Source organism: Lontra canadensis, unplaced genomic scaffold (assembly GCF_010015895.1).
Source record: "Lontra canadensis isolate GAN:19392208 unplaced genomic scaffold, GSC_riverotter_1.0 scaffold89, whole genome shotgun sequence".
Lineage (NCBI taxonomy): Eukaryota > Metazoa > Chordata > Mammalia > Carnivora > Mustelidae > Lontra > Lontra canadensis.
Window position 1 is genome coordinate 5,274,068 of NW_022631083.1, and position 20,242 is coordinate 5,294,309.

At 47.7% G+C, this 20,242-nt stretch overlaps 2 protein-coding genes across 3 annotated transcripts in view; one reads left to right on the top strand and one right to left on the bottom strand.

Moving 5' to 3' along the window:
* The window catches only part of ADAMTS17 (ADAM metallopeptidase with thrombospondin type 1 motif 17), a 323,327-nt gene extending 317,489 nt beyond the window's left edge, over nt 1–5,838 (top strand). The window contains exons 22-23 of one of the 2 annotated variants that reach the window (XM_032836008.1): nt 4,256–4,433; nt 5,562–5,838. In XM_032836008.1, coding sequence (XP_032691899.1) covers nt 4,256–4,433; nt 5,562–5,731 — 348 coding nt within the window. In that variant the 3' untranslated portion in view covers nt 5,732–5,838. The remainder of the gene's footprint in view (nt 1–4,255; nt 4,434–5,561) is intronic. The other variant, XM_032836009.1, reaches the window with a different exon arrangement.
* A 10,319-nt stretch (nt 5,839–16,157) lies between these two features.
* The window catches only part of LOC116854241 (hypoxia-inducible factor 1-alpha-like), a 33,206-nt gene continuing 29,121 nt past the window's right edge, over nt 16,158–20,242 (bottom strand). The window contains 1 exon segment of the mRNA XM_032835940.1: nt 16,158–17,093. Within this exon segment, the coding sequence (XP_032691831.1) occupies nt 16,158–17,093 (936 nt within the window).

The following is a 20,242-nucleotide window of genomic DNA, read 5'->3' on the forward strand; positions in this document are numbered from 1 at the left end:
AACAGGTCTTTCCTTCCCCTGCTGCTCTGTCCCTAATAAGACTCCAGTCCAGGAGAGTATGGTTACCTATGGATGTTAGGCCAGTTCTTTCTCCGGGCTGGAAAATTAAAAGCCAGTGACCCTGTGCTAGGAAAGATGGTGGACCTGGGCAGTAACCTGACTTTTTGTTTCCTGGCTCACATGGAGGCTCTAGCCAGTACAAACCAAATTCATACAGGAAGATGGAATTTGGTCCATGAAATGGGGCAACTGGGGTCCTGTCCCTCCTCTGCCACTTACTACGTGGCCTTGGCCCAAACACTGACCCCCCCCCCCACTAAGCTCAGTGGCCAGCAGCCTCAAGATTGTTGTGGAATGTTCTACACTATTGTGGAACCTTACAAGCGAGCCCACGGGACAAGCAGACACACCACCTGTATACACAGGGCTGTCATGAACACACTCCCTTCCTGCCCCCCCCCCGCACCCTCCCCCTCCCCAACCAGCCTTAGAGCCTGTGAAACAAGATTAAGAACTTTCAGAGGGGAAATCATTTTTCAAGGGCAACCCCAGACACCTGAGTTTTACAGTGGTCATCGATCATTTTCAGGCAGAGACCTTGTCAGGTTTGCATTTGGTTTGAATAGACCCACAGGATTGAGTTCTTGCCCTGATTTTTACATACATAATAATGACACCTGCAAAAGACATTGAAGCCCTTCCTGATGTTCCTGGTCAGGAAGTGACTCAGCTGGGCTGACTGCCCAGCCAGCAGGGCCTTGGGTACCTTGTGTGGTCAGGGGGTGCCATGGGAGCGAGACAGGCACGGCTTCAGAAGCCTTCTCCACTCACCAGTGCAGTTTCCTGGGGCCCCAGCCACCGTCTGTCCCGCCCCAGAAGGAGCCCCTCTCCTAGAAGGAGTATGAAGACACTCAATTCCTAATTCTCCCTTCTCGACGTGTCTCCTGCACCAGGTGGTTCCAGGGCCTGTAGTCCGAGTCAACATCTGATGAGAAAAGGGATGTTGATGTTGCCCCTAGAACAGCACGCAGATACCTCTTTTCCCCACGTGCGTAATTCAGTGCCAAATAGGCAGATACCAGGTCCCAAGTACACAGTAATCCCATTTTCCCAGGAAGCAAGTTTTTTTTTTTTAATTTTACAACCAACTTGACATATAAAAGTCTTTAATGGTAGAGGCAGACAGGTCAAATGCCTACCTAAAATATATAATTCATTCAGGTCATTACACATGCATATTTAATATTGCACATTACACATGCATATACTTATCTTTTAACTTAGAAATAGTGCCAGTTTTCTCCACGTAATAAAGTCAGACCTGATGAAGCTGCTGGGTGTACGAGGTCAAAAACGAGTGCATCTGAGCAGTTTTATAAGGTGCAACCTAACATTTGCTGCGTCTGCCCTCATCATTACCCCCTCCACCTTCTGGGTCCCCCGTTGGCCAGCATAGGACCTGTCCCCGCTGAGTTCACAGAGATGCCGCATCTTCCGGAATCTGTAAGTGCTGCTCTCGCTGGACAGGCCCTCGTTACCTGGGGTGTCGCTTAGGGCTGTGTTTGCGGGACTTTGCTCTGCATTTGCATGGCCATGCTCCGCATCCTCCGGATTTCGTAGTACGTTACAATCCTTAGGCTTTTCCTTCTTTCATTCTGTTGGTGTGGATCCCAGGCTCTTTGTATAACCACTTACCAGCTTGCTTTTCAGTGATTCTTAAACCTTTTTTAGCTCATCCTCCTCATTTGTGACTATGAGTCATGCCTCCAAGAGACAGTTACATTTCTTTTGCTTCCTTCTTTTTTTCTTGCTCCCCAAGTGATCACGCTACAAATAAAGGCACCCCTTATCCCTGCCCCTGAACTGTGAGAGCTTTTGTTCTCATGAAAATATATGGCAACTTAGTCTTTTCCAAGAATAATTTTGAGTGAAAGCCATCTCCTCCTTTTATTCGAGCATACCTGTATAAACTCAGCAGGGTGATAGCTGGATGTCCATTCTTGCTTAATTACACATTTTTGTATATGAATCTTCACCGGTTTGTTGTTAAGAAAAGAGAGCTCATTATACTCTACATAGGACACTGAGCAGAAGTTCCAGATAAATCAGAGGTTCTCAGTTCTGGGTGCCCCTTCTAGAGATGGATTGGTCTGGGACATTGAGGTTTTTAAAAGCACAACAGGAAATTCCTGCAACAGATCCCAGCTCCCTCCTTGATGCCCTCCAGGTGGAAGTCATGTTGCTACGGCAGCCATCCCATGTTCCAGGTATCCTGTTGGTGGGACCCTGTCGTATGGCCTCATCCTTCCACCTCAGCACCCCTCAAACTTCCCTGGGTCCCAGTGCTAACTCCTGAATCTCAGGAATGCCCCAGTGTGAAACCCCTGCCTGGTTTATCTAGAAAACAGACTGTTAAGGAAGACACAATGTTGAGGCCCCTGGAGCTGGCCGCGTCCTCTGGGGGAGGGTGCCTGTTCTGGCTTGAACATGCCAGAGCCCACAGGGAGGGTTGCTTATGGCTTCCTCACATCTTTTTTTATTTGAAAAGACTGGGACCCCTGCACTATTCTCTCGAGATTCCTAACCCTTCTAAAGTAAGAAATACAAAACAAAAACAAACGAACAAAAATAAAAACCAATTACCAAGATCCTACTTGTCAGACTGGAAAGCAGAGGAATTCACTGGGTGTGCACAAGCACTTTGGGGAGCAGACCGTGCCCCTTGGTCACAGCCGGTCCCAGCAGTCTCCCACTGATCCAGTGCCTGGTGACTCCTCACAGATTTTCCCCTCCCCCGCCCCCAGGAAGGCCCTCCTTCCAGCACAGGCCAAGGTCAGGCCTGACAGGGAGGAGACGGGGGCACATGATCCAAAGGGACCTGGTGTCACTACCCCATGTGGGGTTCAGAGGACAGGCCCCGCTCCCCTCTCTGCCGGCATGAACTCCAGCTGGGCTGTGGCTCCAGAGGGGTTTGCTTTATTAAAGTTTTGCAGAGTGTTCTCAGAACCCCATAAATCATGGGTGGCTAGGGGACCCCAGGTGGAGAGAGTGCACCTGTGCACCTGACTCTCCAGATGGAGGAGACTAGCTTATCAGAGAGTGAGTTCTGGAGAGAGAGTTCCCGGGGCTCCTGGGAGAGCCAGCAAGGGCCCAGGAGCTCGGAGGGCAGGATCAGGGCAGAGGGGCCGAGGAGCTGGCGGGTTCCCTGTGGAACACTTTATAAAAGGGTGCAGAGAGGGATAGGAGGACAGGAACTATATGGGGAAGTCCTACCAGGTGCGCTCAGTGGGAACCTGGGATGTCTGCCAAGCTAACTGGGCTGGTTTGGCAAACCCAGGTCTACAAGGACTGGAGATGCCAGCAGCTCAGGCCTTGGTGTCTGAGTTAAAACTGTGAGCCACAAATAATCTGTGACTCCAGGATGGAAGGTTGCACTTCCTTTTCTCCCACTTAATTCTGGGCCCCAACTCTTCAGGCTTTCGGGAAATTCAACCCCACCCATGACTGAGCTCGCCTCTACATCCAAGGCCAGGGGGAGATGCCTGAGGTCATCATGCCCAGCACCTTCTGGGTGCCACCAAGCTGCCTTGTCTGCTAGCTGGAGAATTTGGAAGCCCAGCTTTCTGCTTGGAACAGCGTAGAAAGGGTGGGAAGTAAGATGCAAGCCTCATAAATTAATATTTTAGCAACGATCTCGTGTCTTTGCTTGGGCTGCTGAGATGAAATACCATAGATGAGAAGCTAAAACAACAGACATTTATTTCTCACAGTTCTGGAGGCAGGGAAGCCCAAAGTCAAAGTGCTGGCCAATTTGGTTCTTGGTGAGGGCCCACTTCCTGGCTCGCAGATGATTGCTTTGTCACTGTGTCCTCAAGTGGTGGAAAGTCAGTCTCTGGTCTCTCTTCCTCTTTTAAAAGGACCCTAATCTCTTCATGGAGATTCTACCCTCATAGCATCATCTAAACCTAGTTACCTCCCCAAGTCCCCCCCCCCAAAAAAAAATACCAACCCATTAGGAGCCAGGGCTCCAACATGTGGATCTGGGGAGACAAAGAACATTCAGTCCATAACATCTTGAAACAGGCGTCTATCAGGCAGCTGGTGTGCAGCCAAGCCTCCTTGTCCTGCACTATTTCAAGCACGTGGGAATGACATGCGGGGGGCCAGGCACAGGGGCCGCTGCTCTGTGTAGCCATGGTCACAACCACTCGGCCCAGGTTCGGCCCCCAGCTCAGACCATCTCTATTTCTGGCAGTGCTCCTCAACCTGCGGGAAGGGCCTACAGTCCCGAGTGGTACAATGTATGCACAAGGTCACCGGGCGCCATGGCAACGAGTGCCCCGCCCTCTTGAAGCCAGCCGCCTACAGACAGTGCCACCAGGAGGTCTGCAATGACAAGATCAACGTGAACACCATCACCTCCCCTCGCCTCGGTGAGTGGCCCCAGGCTGGTGGGGAGGGCACTGCCGCCCCCAGCCAGCTAATCCCTGCTGGTTCTAGAAGCCAGAAAGCGCCCCCCTTGGGGCTGATCCCAGCCCTGGAGAGGCCAGCATTTGTCAGCTCTGTTGAAGGTTAGAGGTTTCAGAGATGGACTTTTGTTCTTTGTCTGCAAGCAGCAACCTCAGACACAACACGGCGAGCACCCGCTAGTCCCTCTGCCAACAGTGAGGGACACAGGATGGTCCCCCAATAAGGTTTTGGGGCTCCTGTGCATGAGGAGGGCAAGGGGGAGGTGCGTTCTTCCAGAAATGAAGGAGCTGGGGTGTCATTCACGAAACCTTGGGGATGTGCACGTGTGATTTTCTTTAAGCTGAAGCTCGAGAAGGAAGCAGGTGTTGACAGGTTGCAGTCTTGAATTCGGTGGCATGGGAGGGAGAAGAGGGACATTTAACACCAATTTAATGATTCCTTTTAACAGTCTCTTCTCCTCCAAATAGAAATCCCTAAGGAATATTTTCCTACCCAGAGCCCCATTCCCTCATGTTGGAATGCAGCCAGGAGGGGGCTTCTAAGTTGTTTCATAGACGTAGGGGTGGTCTTGGGGCTTGCAGAGGGATCCTGCAGCCCCTTCATGCACAAACTTCCTTGATATGCTTCAGACCCCTCCCTCTGGCCGGACCTTCTCTCCACAAGATGACCCTGAAGGAGGTTTAGACCACTTGTGCCATTAGCTTCTGCTTCAGTGGCCCTTTGAGGCCCACCGCCCCAGGTCATTCTGTCTCCTAAATGCCAGCAGGGATGGCGTCCTAGGCCAAAAAGCAACAGTGCATACCACTTAGCTGGGAAGCGGGGTGCGCAGTGCCCTTGTCCTGAGGAAGGAGCCAGATCACCGTGCCCTGCCAGGTGGTCAGGTGAGACCCGCGAGTGCCATCCCCTGTAGAAAAAAGTGACATCCCGTGGCCCCGGCAGGGGGCTTGTTTCCTCGCGTCCGTGCAAGGCTCCAGCATGTGTGAGCGAGGGCAGCCCCAGAGTCAGACCACGGACCCTCTCTGTGCATGCATCAGGATGTCCCCAAGCCGTCCGTAACCCCTGGGCTCTCTCTCCCCCCACCACACCCTTAGCCGCCCTGACCTACAAATGCACACGGGACCAGTGGACGGTGTACTGCCGGGTCATCCGAGAAAAAAACCTCTGCCAGGACATGCGGTGGTACCAGCGCTGCTGCCAGACGTGCAGGGACTTCTACGCAAACAAGATGCGCCAGCCGCCTCCGCCGTCGCTGAGCTCATGACACGTGGCCCAGTGGCCCCCCAGCGCAGCAGCGCGTGGCCTGCGTGCTAACGACATGGCAAGCTGAACGCCCACCTGAGAGCACACCAGTCCTGCCCGGCCGGGCCCTCCCCACCCCCGGAGCACACCACCACTCACCCACGAGGCTGTCCCAAGAATCCGACCGTTATAGAACTGGAGCGTGGACTTGACGTTTGCTGTTAGCGCTTTTGTACTTAATATATTGTTAATGGCCACTGGATGGCTTTCTACAGTAAGGAAAAAAATAGGCATGAGTCACAAAATTATTGTCCTTTCCAAGGGTCTGTGTACCTCAAAGGGAACACCTCTGATGGACAGTTGTCGAAAGAAAGAGACGTCCCTGTGCACTTCTGTCTTGGCTTTCTTTTGACATTTGAATTCCCGGTGCTTGATGTGCCGGGGGGATTATCCCCCAAATGAGACATTTTACATAAAAACTGGCTTTATTCTGAAAGCTGGCGCCACCCTGGAAGGAAGGGCGGATGTCAGCAACCCTCTGCAAAGGGCTTCTCCTGAGAGGCCCAGGCTGCCGGAGCCCTTCTTGACCACATGAGCATCAGCACTTTGCCTCTCGGCCCATCTCTGAAAACACATTCTCTAGATCGTGGGCCTTGTCTTGGAAATCTGAATCTCTGTCAGCCAAGGATGCCAAGACCACGTGATTCTGCATACCACCTGTGTTGGGAAGAATATTCTGGAAGTGTTTGGGTTTGCGGAGGCATCTAATTTCTATACAGTCGACCACATTGGGAAACAGAAAAGTCTTTCTCTAAGGTGTTATGAAATGGGACGTATGTTAATTTGCGGGATGGGACTGCTTCCTGGCATAAAGGTGAGCCCTTCATCCGGGGCATATGGCCCCTCTGCCTTCTGGGGGCCTCTGCTCCAGGCAGTGCTTCATAAAACTTTGCACCTTACAAATGGCTTCCCGTTGACCTTGGCCATCTACCTGAAGTTGATTCTTTCTAGAACCTCTGGCTACTTTGCCCTGGCCTGGAACAGGCTTCCTCCAGAAGCCACTCAGCCTGGTGTGCCGGGATCCATGGAGGACGGCCCCCCTTGCAAGGATCGCGGCACAACCACCATGCCTTCCCATAGCCCAGACCTTGCGGGGCCCGGCATTGTCACACTGTTGTCATTGACCCATCTTCTTAGTAAGGCAAGGATGACTCTCAGAAAAGCATGAAGAAAGCCTTTCCCTGCTGCAGCCCCTCAAAGCAGAGCTGCGCCCTCTCCAGAAGCCTGGGCAAATGACAAGAGTACAGAAGACAGTGGGACCCCACCCACTTTGGGAGCTGGAAGGGAAAGACTCTAGAAGCCAAGAGGCCTGTTTCGCTCACCAACTTGATGGGTGTTTGATGGGTGCTTACATTCAAGGACTTTACCGTGATAAACACCTCCGTGATTGCAGACAGGAAGTCTCATGTATGCCAGTCTCCCTGGGGTCATCTCCAAGGACTTCCTGACTTATTGGTGCTGTGTTTATGTATCTGCTTTTGTTTTTAATGATGTCACAACGTTAGGGTTAGCTTAAGGCTATTTCAATGTATGATTTTTCATATTCCAGAGACAGAGAAGTGATAGGGATGACAAGAAATGTGTGCGGTTCCACTTGAATCATGAGAAGTTTCGAGAAACCTGCTTGGGTGCTGTGTTAAGGACTGAGAGAATGCCAGGATGGAGTGATCCACCCTGCAATGTAACCCCCGCCCCCCCACCCCGATGGTCGCACCAGGGCCTGTGCAAGATGCTGTCCTCCCGAACTCAGGCTTGGGCACCAACAGAATCCCTCCAAACCCCGTTTCCACAAAACTTTCAAATTCATGGGGAGCTAGGGTTCCATGTTCCCCCAGCCCCCAAACATATGAAAGGTAGCAGCCTCAGATCCTGAGGAGCAGAGCTAGGACAGCCAGCTAAGGAAGCCAGGAAGCCTTGCTTGCTCATACACCTGCTCGTACCCAAGTTGGGTGAGCCCATAGGTGAGCCCTCTCCCTGGTGCCTCTGAATTACCCCCCACTGGCTACCTTGACCGTGTCCACTGGATGCATCTGGCCAGGGCCTCACACCTTTAAAATCCAAAATAATTGATTTGACTTGGTTCTTATTAAACACCCCATTGGTTCCCCCAACATCGGTGTCTTTCTGACCTCTTTTAGCTCACGCTGGCACTGAAATTCCCCAGCCCGCCTTCTGTTTATGGCACGAGCAATGATCGATGTTAGCGAAACCAGCCTGGTGCTCTTCTTCCACTGTGTACAGAAGACATTGAAACCCTGTGATCACAGCAGTGACGTTTCTTTATTAACACTACCCTGTACTGTCACTCGAGTACTGTACCTTTTTGATTGCACAAATGTGTTACTAACTACAGAGTCTTATGACCTTATGGTGCTACTTTCGTGAGTACAAATGAAACCCTCTCACTTGACCATGGCTTGATACTATCAGAACACAGGGAAGATCCTCGGTAGCAATAATATGATTGCTTTGCTCTCTCTTCTTCGTTTCAGAGTCAAATGTATATATTTTCCATTAGTTAACTTACGTTACGTACTGTACCCATGGTATTTTTGTTTTATTTTTTGGTGCTGGTTTTGAAAGAAAAAAGAACAGAAGACAAACATTGGACACCACTGTAAATGAAAAATTAATCATTTCATTGGAAGTGAGTCGAACATGTTTTAATAAAATGTTTTTCCATAACAATTTTAAGCTGTCTGTGAAGTAAAAGACAAAAGCCAGTCCTCGAGGGCTGACAGAGGGCTGCCTGTCCTGCAAGTGGCCCCGTAGCATGCCTGGAATGGCGTCCCGAACACAGCTGTGGATGGTGTCAGAAGTCACTGGTAAATGTGGTTCTGGCCAGTGGCTGCATCTCCCTGAGCAAGTACTAACAAATCATCCTGTCCCGGGCCTCACCCCGGTGTGGTTGCAAAGCGTTGGGTGGGGACACAAAGGCCTGACAGCTGTGCTGTGAGTCTGCCTCTGATGCAGAGCAGAAGCCACCTCGCTCGCGGAGACACCCATGCTCCTTTGGGGTGCAGCGACCCCTGGTGCAGGCGAGGGGGGCACTTCAAACAGAGCCTGGGCCCTGGTAATGCCATAATGGGCACCTGCTCCCTACAGCCTTGCTTTTCTATCTTTAGCCCCTCCGTCCCCCACCCTGCCCACAGCTTCCCTCCTCATGCAGGGATGAGGAGCAGTCTTGGCCCTGCCATCCTCCCGGGCTAAGGACACGGCAAGGTTACCACACCGTGGGACCCCATCTGAGATTGACATGGAGCAGGGATGTCACTGCTCCTTCTTCTGGGTCAGGAGGTGGTGGTTCCTCTCCTTCCAGAAGCAAAGAGAAAAAGTTCCCCAGCCAAGAACGTGGAGCTCCATTCAAAGGAAGGCCTCCTTTGAATGTTGGAGCAGCCCCCAGAAATTTCCTGAAGCAAAGACCATTTGTTTAACAGACAGCAAACTGCCCACAGCATCCCCAGTTGCCAGGAAACACAAGCCTGTTGCTGGCGTTCATTCTCATTAATCATCAGCCACCTACCTCAGAGACCTGCTAGTATCATCTCCTCTTTTCTCTGAGAGCTCTGATATCTCTGGAATGTCCAGCAGCCCTGGTGGTATATTTCTCCAGGAGCGGCTGCGATTCCCGGGTGGCCCTCAGTTGGCTGTTTGGTGGGTGAAATGCACGTGCTCTCGGTCAGCGATTGTTGAGTGGGTTTCTAGTGGGAACCAAGCACTCCCTGGAACTGATGAGAACACAGAAGTAGCAAAGACCAGCTCAGTAGCCCACAGCCCCACTGAGCAGACAAGCCTGGAGTCCTGGACAACAGAGAATGAGTGAGAGCTGCAGGAACTTTAAGAAAGGAAAGGTCAAGGCCTCCTTTGTGGGTTTGTTGATTGGCCTCTGGACACAGGCTAGAAGCGGGGGGATTGAAACTTCCATGAACTCTTCAGACCACTCCACTGGCTCGTGTCCCCTGTCCTGCATTAACACTATTCTTGTGTCATATGACCTTTAGATATTCCATTGTGTCTTGTCCTCAGCAGGCACTATCCTTTGGGACATGCTGTTCTTGCACCTTCTGGATCACTGTCTCCTGACTTTTGTCCTCCTCTTGCTCCTTTCCTAAGTCTCCTTTCTTTGCCAGCTCTAGGCCATGGAATGCCCCAGGGCTCAGCCCTAACCCCCATCTTTCTATGTACTTTCGTTTTAGATTGTGTCACCCAGACCCGAGACTTTGAGAACCAAGCATGTTCTGGTATCTCTCCAATTAACATCTTTGGTCCTGACCTCTCTCTTCACCTCTATCTTCATACACCACCTCTCTGTGTGCACAGGCCATCCCATGGAAAGCTCTGGGACTGGGATGACCCTTCAGAGTTATCACAAATCTGAGACATGGTGGGGACAGCTCACCTTTGTCCATGTGACATTAGCTGGGGTGGTTCAAAACACAAATAGAGGCCGGGATTATGAGATGGCTCCCCTGCTTGCCTAACTGGCCAACAGTGCCGGTCTTAAGAACCTCAGCTGGCACTTACAGCCAGAATACCTACAACATGAACTCTCCGAGGAACTGCTGGGCAACCCTGAAGGATGATGGGAGGTTGCACTGGTCAACACTCTGAGAGAGAGCATGACTTTCATGACGGCTGTGTCACCCCATTGGACAACTTGAAAGTTCCACGGCATCACATCCATCATCCTCTGATAGTTAAGGCAGTCACGAAGGCTCACATTAAGTTCAAGGGGAGGAGACGAAGAGTCTGTCTCATGCTGGGGAGCATGGGAAGGCTCCGGAAGAGCAGATGAGATGAGAAACGTTTAGCCATTTGGAGAAAGATTCACATACTCTCAGATGCAGAATATGCTCACCCTTCCCCTAGAGTCTCATCCCATTTCAACATCACCGTCAAGGTCAAAGCCCTGGATTTCATCATCTAAGTCAGGTGCAGGTGCAGGTTGGCTTCCTTCTGTGTGCAGCTCCCTCCAGGAGAGCTTCTTGAGCACTATTTCTCTCAGTCTAAAGATGAAGGAACTCAAAAGAGACACTGCCTCCTCCCAACCTCCAGCATCCAAGAGAAAATGGTGGGACAGGCATGGGAGAACCAGTGTAGATACGCTCTATTTAAAAAGGAGCAGGAATGGATGCTGTATCTTGTCAAGTGCTTTTTCTGCATCAGTTGAGAGGACCATGTGGTTCTTCTCCTCTTATTGATTTGTTCTATCATACTGATTGATTTGCAAATGTTGAACCACCCCTGCATCCCATGGATAAATCCTACCTGGTCATGGTGGATAATCTCTTTAATGTACTTTTGGATCCTGTTAGCTAGGATCTTGTTAAGAGTCTTGGCATCCATATTCATCAGGGATATTGGTCTGAAATTCTCCATTTTGGTGGGGTCTTTGCCTGATTTAGGGATCAGGGTAATAGAGGGAACATTCCTCAACTTCATAAAATCTATCTATGAAAAACCCACAGTGAATGTCATCCTCAATGAGGAAAAGCTGACATCCTTCCCTTTGAGATCAGGAACATGACAATGATGCCCAGTGTCGCCACTCTTGTTCAACATAGAACTAGAAGTCCTATCAACAGCAATCAGACAACAAAGAGAAATATAGAGTATTCAAATTGGCAGTGAAGAAGTCAAACTCTCTCTCTTCACAGATGACATGATATTTTATATTGAAAACCCAAAGGACTCCACCCCCAAACTACTAGAACTCATACCAGCAATTAATTCAGTAATGTGGCAGGATACAAAATCAATGTACAGAAATCAGATGCTTTCTTATACACTAACAATGAAAATACAGAAAGGGAAATTAGAGAATTGATTCCATTTACTATAGCACCAAGAACCATAAGATACCTGGGAATAAACCTAACCAAAGAAGTAAAGGATCTGTACTTGAGGACTACAGGACGCTCATGAGAGAAATTGAAGAAGACACAAAAAGATGGAAGACCATTCCATGCTCATGGATCAGAAGAATAAACATTATTAAAATATCTAGACTGTCTAGAGCAATCTATACTTTCAATGCCATTCCGATCAAAATTCTACCGGCATTTTTCAAAGAGCTGGAGCAAACAATCCTAAAATATGTATGGAACCCGAAGAGACCCCAAATTGCTAAGGAAATGTTGAAAAAGAAAAACAAAACTGGGGGCATCACGTTGCCTGAGTTCAAGCTTTACTACAAAGCTGTGATCACCAAGACAGCGTGATACTGGCACAAAAACAGACAAATAGACCAGTGGAACAGAGTAGAGAGCCCGGATATGGACCCTCAACTTTATGGTCAAATAATCTTCAGCAAAGCAGAAAAAAATATCCAGTGGAAAAAAGACAGTCTCTTCAATAAATGGTGCTGGGAAAATTGGACAGCTACATGTAGAAGAATGAAACTCGACCATTCTCTTACACCATACACAAAGATAAACTTGAAATGGATAAAAGACCTCAATGGAATCCATCAGAATCCTAGAGGAGAACATAGACAATAACTTCTTTAACATCGGCCACAGCAACTTCTTTCAAGATATGTCAGGGCGCCTGGGTGGCTCAGTGGGTTAAAGCCTCTGCCTTCAGCTTAGGTCATGATCTAAGGGTCCTGGGATCAAGCCCTGTATTGGGCTCCCCTCAGCAGGGAGGCTGCTTCCTCCTCTCTCTCTGCCTACCTGTGATCTCTGTCTGTCAAATAAATAAATAAAATCTTTTAAAAAAGAAAGGATATGTCTCCAAAGACAAAGGAAACAAAAGCAGAAATGAACTGTTGGGACTTCATCAAGATCAAAAGCTTCTGCACAGCAAAGGAAACAGTCAACAAAACAAAGAGGCAACCCACGGAATGGGAGAAGATATTCGTAAATGACAGTACAGACAAAGGGCTGATATCCAAGATCTATAAAGAACTCCTCAAACTCAACCCACACAAAACAGATAATCATGTCAAAAAATGGGCAGAAGACATGAACAGACACTTCTCTGAAGAGGACATACAAATGGCTAACAGACACATGAAAAAATGTTCATCATCACTAGCCATCAGGGAGATTCAAATCAAAACCACATTGAGATACCACCTTACACCAGTTAGAATGGCCAAAATTAACAAGACAGTAAACAACATGTGTTGGAGAGGTTGTGGAGAAAGGGGAACCCTCTTAAACTGTTGGTAGGAATGCAAGTTGGGGTAGCCACTTTGGTAAACAGTGTGGAAATTCCTTTAGAAATTAAATATAGAGCTTCCCTATGACCCTGCAGTTGCACTATTGGATATTTACCCCAAAGATACAGATGTAGTGAAAAGAAGGGCTGTCTGTACCCCAATGTTCATAGCAGCAATGACCACAGTTGGTAAACTGTGGAAAGAACTAAGATGTCCTTCAATGGACGAATGGATAAAGAAGATACAGTCCATATATACAATGGAGTATTATGCCTCCATCAGGAAGGATGAATACTTTTGTATCAACATGGACAGGACTAGAAGAGATTATGCTGAGTGAAATAAGTCAAGCAGAAAGAGTCAATTATCATATGGTTTCATTTACTTGTTGAATAAACACAGAGGACATGGAATAACATGGAGGACATGGGGAGATGGAGAGGAGTGAGTTGGGGAAAATTGGAGGGGGAGACAAACCATGAGAGACTGTGGACTCTGAGAAACAAACAGTGTTTTGGAGGGGAGGGGGAAGGGGGGTTGGGTGAACCTGGTGGTGGGTATTATGGAGGGCACGTATTGCATGGAGCACTGGGTGTGGTGCATAAACAATGAATTCTGGAACACTGAAAAAAAATTAAAAATTAAAAAAAAATAAAAAGGAGGGGCAGGGGAGGCACATGGCAGCTACTGTCCACAGCAGTTCTAAAGTCCAGCATGGCACCTGTGGCCAGCTCCTTCAGTCCCAGCCCTACTACCAGCAAGTGATTCTCCCAGGACTGCCTCCAGAAGCCAGCAACACTTTGCTGTTTGTCATGATTCATTCTTAACGGTAGGGGAAGCAAAATGCAATCAAGTGCTCTTCCCTTTGGAGAGGATGTCCTGGCATGCTCCAGACCTGTGGACCTCTAAACATTTCACTGATGACATGTGTCATTGAATATTCACTGTAATTATCTCCCACCTGCTAGAGCACAAGTATCTCACTAAGGCCTCCAATTTACATGCCTCTTCTTGCTTGTCTGACCTCGTTAACAGGATATCATGGATACGGTGGGTCAGTGTGGATTCTGTGGAGGGTCTGTGCAGTTCAAGCCTTCTGGGGCTATGTTATAACAGAGTGTTAACATAGTCCTCGGAGGAGACTGAACGTGATGGCTACTGCTGGCTATTGCACATGATCGTGAATTACTCTGGTCTTTCTCTCCTGTAGAGATGGAATATAATGCATTTCCTACTTCATCATCATATACCTTGTATCTTAAAACCTGGTTGATCAGCTCTAGAAAAAATACATTGGCATAGCCATCCATTTGTGGCTAATTCTACCACAGCGGTTAAGACTGTGGTAGTCCACTGTCATGAGACAGGACCAAATCTAAATTTTGTAGGGGCCCGAATGATGACTTTGATGGGGATATGATGGGATAACCTCCCTTGCATTCTTCAGGTCTTTCAGCATGACACTCAAATATGCCATCCTCCCCGGGTTGCAATAGTGCTATCAACTTGCCTTCTTGCCTGGAGAGGGGGAGGCAGTTTCTCAGGCTTCCACTTGGCTTTCCCTACAACAGTGGCACCTTATTCCACAGGCCAAGTTCATCCGTTCCAAGTGCAGTTTCAGGGACAGGAGAAATGATCACTGGGTGACCGAAAGGAACCACTGGGCGCATTATGAACACAGCCTGGACCAAGACTCCATTTATTATCTGAACCCCATCCCCCTTCACTCTTAGAGGGGACCATGGTAAGACTCTGGGTCCCCAGCAGCAAGGTCAACTTGGATCCGGTGTGCAGCATGTAACTGATTGATGGTTAAATTAATCACCCTCAGCATTTTTATCATCTTTCTCCAATGCATCAGTAACACCCAGTAACAACCACTGAATTTCTTTGCTTGTATCTTTCAAATGACTGAGACATTACGCCACCGTGAAAGTTTTCACCATTTCCCTACACCGATGCCAGGAGCATGAGTTCCTTTGGTCTAGCTGGCAGGTGATGTAGCTCCAAAATCCTATTCTAGTGTCTGCATCTTAGGATCACTTCTGGCACCAACTGCTTTGGTTTGGGTTCTTGGGACCCGTCTCTGAGGTGGCAATTTTATTGGGGGGAGGTTCACGGGGAGGGGTGCTCAGGAATACTGTGATGGCATTAGAGAGTCAGGGTTGGGTACAGGGAGACATGAAACTCTGGTGTAGTCACAACAGCTGGTGCCATAGGGAGCTTTGGAGATGGAGTGGCCCTTCAAAGTTGTCCCCTGTTAAGGCAAGTGGGTGGCCCTGGCTGACAGCTGCCCTGGAGAAGATGGAGCCTTTAAGAGTTAGCTCCCTTGTGCTGAGGGCAAGGCCTGGGGATGGCGCTGTGGGTCAGCCAACACTGCCTAGGTTTTAGAGGGAGATCTGTGTGGCACACCATAGCTCCCACTGCAGGCCGCAAGCTTAGATCTTACAAAATTAAATTCCCAATTTCCTCCTTCTTATATACCCTTTCCTTCCAGAGACTTCCTCCTCTCAGTCAATGGCACCATTATCCACTAATGTCTCACATCAAAACTTCAAGGTCATTCTTGCTTCTTCGGTTTCCCTTTCTATCACAGGTTCAAAGCAGGCATAAATACCACTGGTTCTATCTCCAAATTATGCCTCTAATCTGTCTGCTTCTCCTTCTGTCTCTGCCACCACCGTGCACCAAGTCACAGACCTCCACCAGGAATGCAGAAGCTTCCCAACCGCCTCCCTTCCTCCTTTCTGGATCTTTCCAATACATTCTCTGCACACCAGTCAGAGCGATGTCTCCCGAACATAAATCCTGGCATTCTCCCATTTAAAACCCTTCAGTGGCTTCTCATCCCTGGAGTTTTCTCATCTCATAGCCCTGTGTGATCATGCCCCCCCTGTCCTCACCTCCCACTTGGTCATGTACACACCCACATCAGCCACACGACCTCCTTCTGTCTGACAATCCTCCACCTTCTTCCCCATTTGGGGCCTTTACAGGTTGCTTGTAAACAATGTGCTGTACACATTGCTTGTGCTGCTCCCACACACCCCCAGACCCAGTTCTTCCTGTGGCTGAATATCTACATCTCTCATATCTCAGCTGAAATGTTATTCCTCAGACAGACTTTCCTTGAACTCTGAAGTCACTGCCTAGTCATGGCGGCCATCTTTATTCCCTCCTCAGTCCTTGTCTTAACCTATCATTAGTCTGTTAACCTGTTTTGCTAGCAAGTCTGACCATCTAGAAAGCAGATGTTTGGTGAGGCTGTCTGACTTCCAGTATCACTGTAAGGTGATGTTGTGGTACTAGTAGTTACTTTAGATACGTGGGTAGGAGATGGGGATGCAATCAATATTTTAATGTCTTCTATACCATCTTTTGTCACTGTTTTTAATTCATCAGTGGTAGCAGTGGTACTGGTAGTGGTAACAGGAGGTTCCTGCATTTGAGTCGGCTGGAATACTGTAATTGTGCTTGCACTTTGAGGGCTTGTAGAACTGCTTTCCAGTGGCGACAGCTGATCGAAGGAACGTAACTGGAAGTCATCATCCATTGGGATATAAGGAGCTAACATCTCCAGGTCTAAATCAGTGTCCTGGGTGGAAAATGGATTCTTTGCTTCTGTGTCTTCAGCAGAAAGTTTCTCTACCAATTCCAGCTTAAATTCATTGACCATATCACTATCCACATCAAAACAATATTCACTGGGACTGTTAGGCTCAGGTGAACTTTGTCTAGTGCTTCCATCAGAAGGACTAGCTGGCTGATCTTAAATCTGGGGCATAGTAAAAGACAGTTCCAGTGACTCTGGATTTGGCTCTAATTTTAACACAACTTCTTGACTGAGTGCAGGGTCAGCACTACTTTGAAGTGGCTTTGGAGTTTCAGAAGCAGGTAATGGAGACATTGCCAAATTTATATTCTGTAATTTTTCATTGGATGAGGGGAGCATTACATCATTATACAATGGAACTTCCTCAAGTTGTTGGTCATCAGTTTCTGTGTCATTGCTGCTGAAATCTAAAGATACGATTGTGTCTCCAGCAGCTGGGGCCAGCAAAGTTAAAGCATCAGGTTCCTTCTTAAGTTTATCAAAGAGACTACTTGTATCTTCTGATTCAAGAAGAAAGTAAGTGCAACCAGGGCAGAAAACACATGACTCCCGTGCCCAGCACGTGAACACACTCAGTGAACTCACTTACCCCTTTGCCGATTACAACTTCTATTACTTAGAGTATTTTCAGGTAAGTTCAGGATTCTACCAGAAGATATTTGTACTGGATGAAAGAAGTGCACTCTAAATTCAATGATTTTTTTTTTTTTTTTTTTGCTTATACCTTAAGTGATATAAATATTTGGACAACTAGCTTTATTTAAGTCAATGAAAACAAGATGTTTGCAGTTTTTCTGATTCTCCCCCTTGTCAGCCACCCCTTGCCAACAGAGACAGGTGTTTCCAGATGGTTGCCATGGCAATCTAGAAGCTGTTTTCTCTCCTTTTCATCTTATCTTCGGAACAGGAGAGTGACAGATTCGGGAAGCAAAGAGGCTGAGGTTTGGGCTTGACGTGGCGCCACCATCTGGTGTTTAACCCTGAGGCTCCCGGAGTTGTCAGGAAGGGCGTCTGTGCCTGCGGGCAAGCCCTGCAATGTGGGTGCTCACTGGGGGATTTCCTGGATGAGGGACATTTGTTACTCCCCCATGCGCTATGAAACTGTCAACCCCTTGATTTTGAAGCCCTTCTCAGAAAAACAACCCCTTCTAGAGCCCAGGCAGCTTCGGGCCAACTGGTGGCCCAGTTGGTTGGGCATCCAACTCTTGCTTCCAGCTCAGGTCTGATCTTGGGGTCATGAGATGGAGCCCCATGCCGGGCTCTGCACTCAGCATGGAGTCTGCTTGGGTTTCTCTCTCCCTCTTCCTCTGCCCCTCCCCACTCGCTCGCTCACTCTCTCTTTCACTGAAATAAAATAAAACTTAAAAAAAAAAAAAAAAGAACCCAAGCAGCTTTGGCATTTCAGGGGCTAACTTTCAAAAATGACAAAGAAATTAAGTTTTCCTCCTGGAATTCCTCAGGAGAATACTGGGATTTCCCTTGGAAAAGACTAGCTACTCAGGTCTGGGGGACTCTGTCCTTCTATAGGAAAAATGTAAATGACTCAGTGAATCGAAGTGTCCTTTGGTAGATAAAGCCCAGTCAAAATGAAACCAAACTCCTCTCTGGCAGAGCGATTAGGGTGCAAATCAGTCCATAGCAGGGCTGCCTTGCCACCCGCCCACCCACCACTTACCTACGGTTCAACACACAGAAGTTCCATGCACAGATGTGTAGTTTGGCCTAAATGAGGCTCAGGGAGAAGGGTTCTCGTGCTCTCAACAGGCTCCTCCCTGCTCCTTCCATAGTATCTCTCTCCCCTTCATCCTCTGTATTCAGAATTCTCTCTTCTTCATGCTTGCCATCTTTGTATCTTAATTTCTGTCTGCTTGGGTTACATGTATGTATTCTCTCTGTCCCTTCCTCTACCCATCCCTCCTTCACTCCTCTCTTCCTCGTCACTGTCTACATTTTACCACTCCCTCCAGTTTCAGATGAGTGTCTGCTTTGACTTTGGCCCCGTGGTTGATGTAGAAACTTTCACTGAGGGCCCACTCATGGGTCCCCAAGGGAAGAGTGAGTTCCTCTAGGGACTGAGTTGCCACGGAGTCTTTAGATGACCGAGTACATTTAAAAATTCACTCCCAGACCATTCACCCAGAACCCTTAAAAACTAACTGTTCTTTAGAATTTTTAGAAGTCTCCGGGTGCTCACTTCCAGCTTCATGCTGTGTGTGCCGATCACACGTGCAACAATCCTTCAGCTAATGATACGCATCAGCAGTTGGCTTTGTTGCCACTGAGGTTAGTTTTAATATACCTGCTGATGGTTATAAAACAGCAATTCTGGAAGTTCCATCCAAAGATTGCTATGTATTAACACATTATTAAAATAGTATATTGCAAGGTCAACATACTATTGTAATTGTTGACCCATCAAATACAGAAAATTTTTGAAATTTCGATGGAAGCCAGATGCCCTTTTATTAAGATGGAATTCAGTAAAGGGAAGAGAGAATGTTGCAAATGTTCAGCAACGTTGGTTTGATGTGTTAATCATTTTTGCCAATATTGTTTTTTATAAAAATTATATGCATATATGTTACATTATAATATATTTCATTTGTATTTTGTGTGCATCTAATGGACATACATGCGTATATATAATGTCTAGATGTGAAGTGTGGCCACAGGGTTGGTTATATTGGGACATTCTGTTGTGCCTTATATAATGGCCCTAGAGCAATTTCAGCAAGGATCTCTGTGTCCCCTAGAGCTGTGGCCACATGGCTTCATGAGTTCAGAGGCTCCCAAGGCAAATGCAACACCCATCTCAGTGTACAAATGATGGAGTATCAAATTTGTTTATATCATGACTTCTGCGCTGACTGCCCATTTCACAGCATAAGTCAGTACACTTTTATGGGGCAGTGTGGTGGCTGTGAGGTGGAGGGAGGCATGAGTGATGACATGCAGTCCCCTGTCCTTGAAGAATCATAACAACATGTTGCCGTACGTACCCTTCTCTTGGCAAATAGTGACTCTGCCCAAATGTGGAAAAATACATAACTCATTTCAAAACTAATAGGGCCATTGGCTCAGCATTTAGGATAAACAAACCTCTGCCCAAGAGTAATCAGATCCCCGCTGTCTTTAGATGGTTGTAATTGAGCAAAGCCAAGTTCTCCAACTTTGAGTGCCTTCCTTGTAAGCACCGTCAAATGACTTCTCTGCCTCCAGCATTACATCGATCACCAGTGTCACTTCCTAATGACATGACTTGTGCTTTCCAAGCTAAAGATGGGTCAGACCACACTGGATGGTCCTGTGAAGTTTACTCCATCTAGACCATGCAGCCTGGCCATGGTGTATGGACATAGCTCTCTGTACACAGCCAGTTGCTGATGGAAGCCGGACTCTGACATGGCTAACTTGGGATGCCCAAACAGATAAATCAAGGAGTAACGTACATTTTCAAAGGAACAGAAAATCGTGTAACAAAATCAAGAGGATAGGAAAAAGATCCAATAAGAAAACTCCTAATTAACAAGCAAAGTCATTACAGTGAAAAACTCAGAACACTGGATAAACTCTAGCACTGAAGGAATTAAGAGTATTCGTGATTGGAAGGTAAGATTGAAGAATTTTACCTAAAAGGCAGTATTGAGAAATGAAGTTTTTCTGGGTTTGTTTTTTAATGAAAGTATCATTAAAAG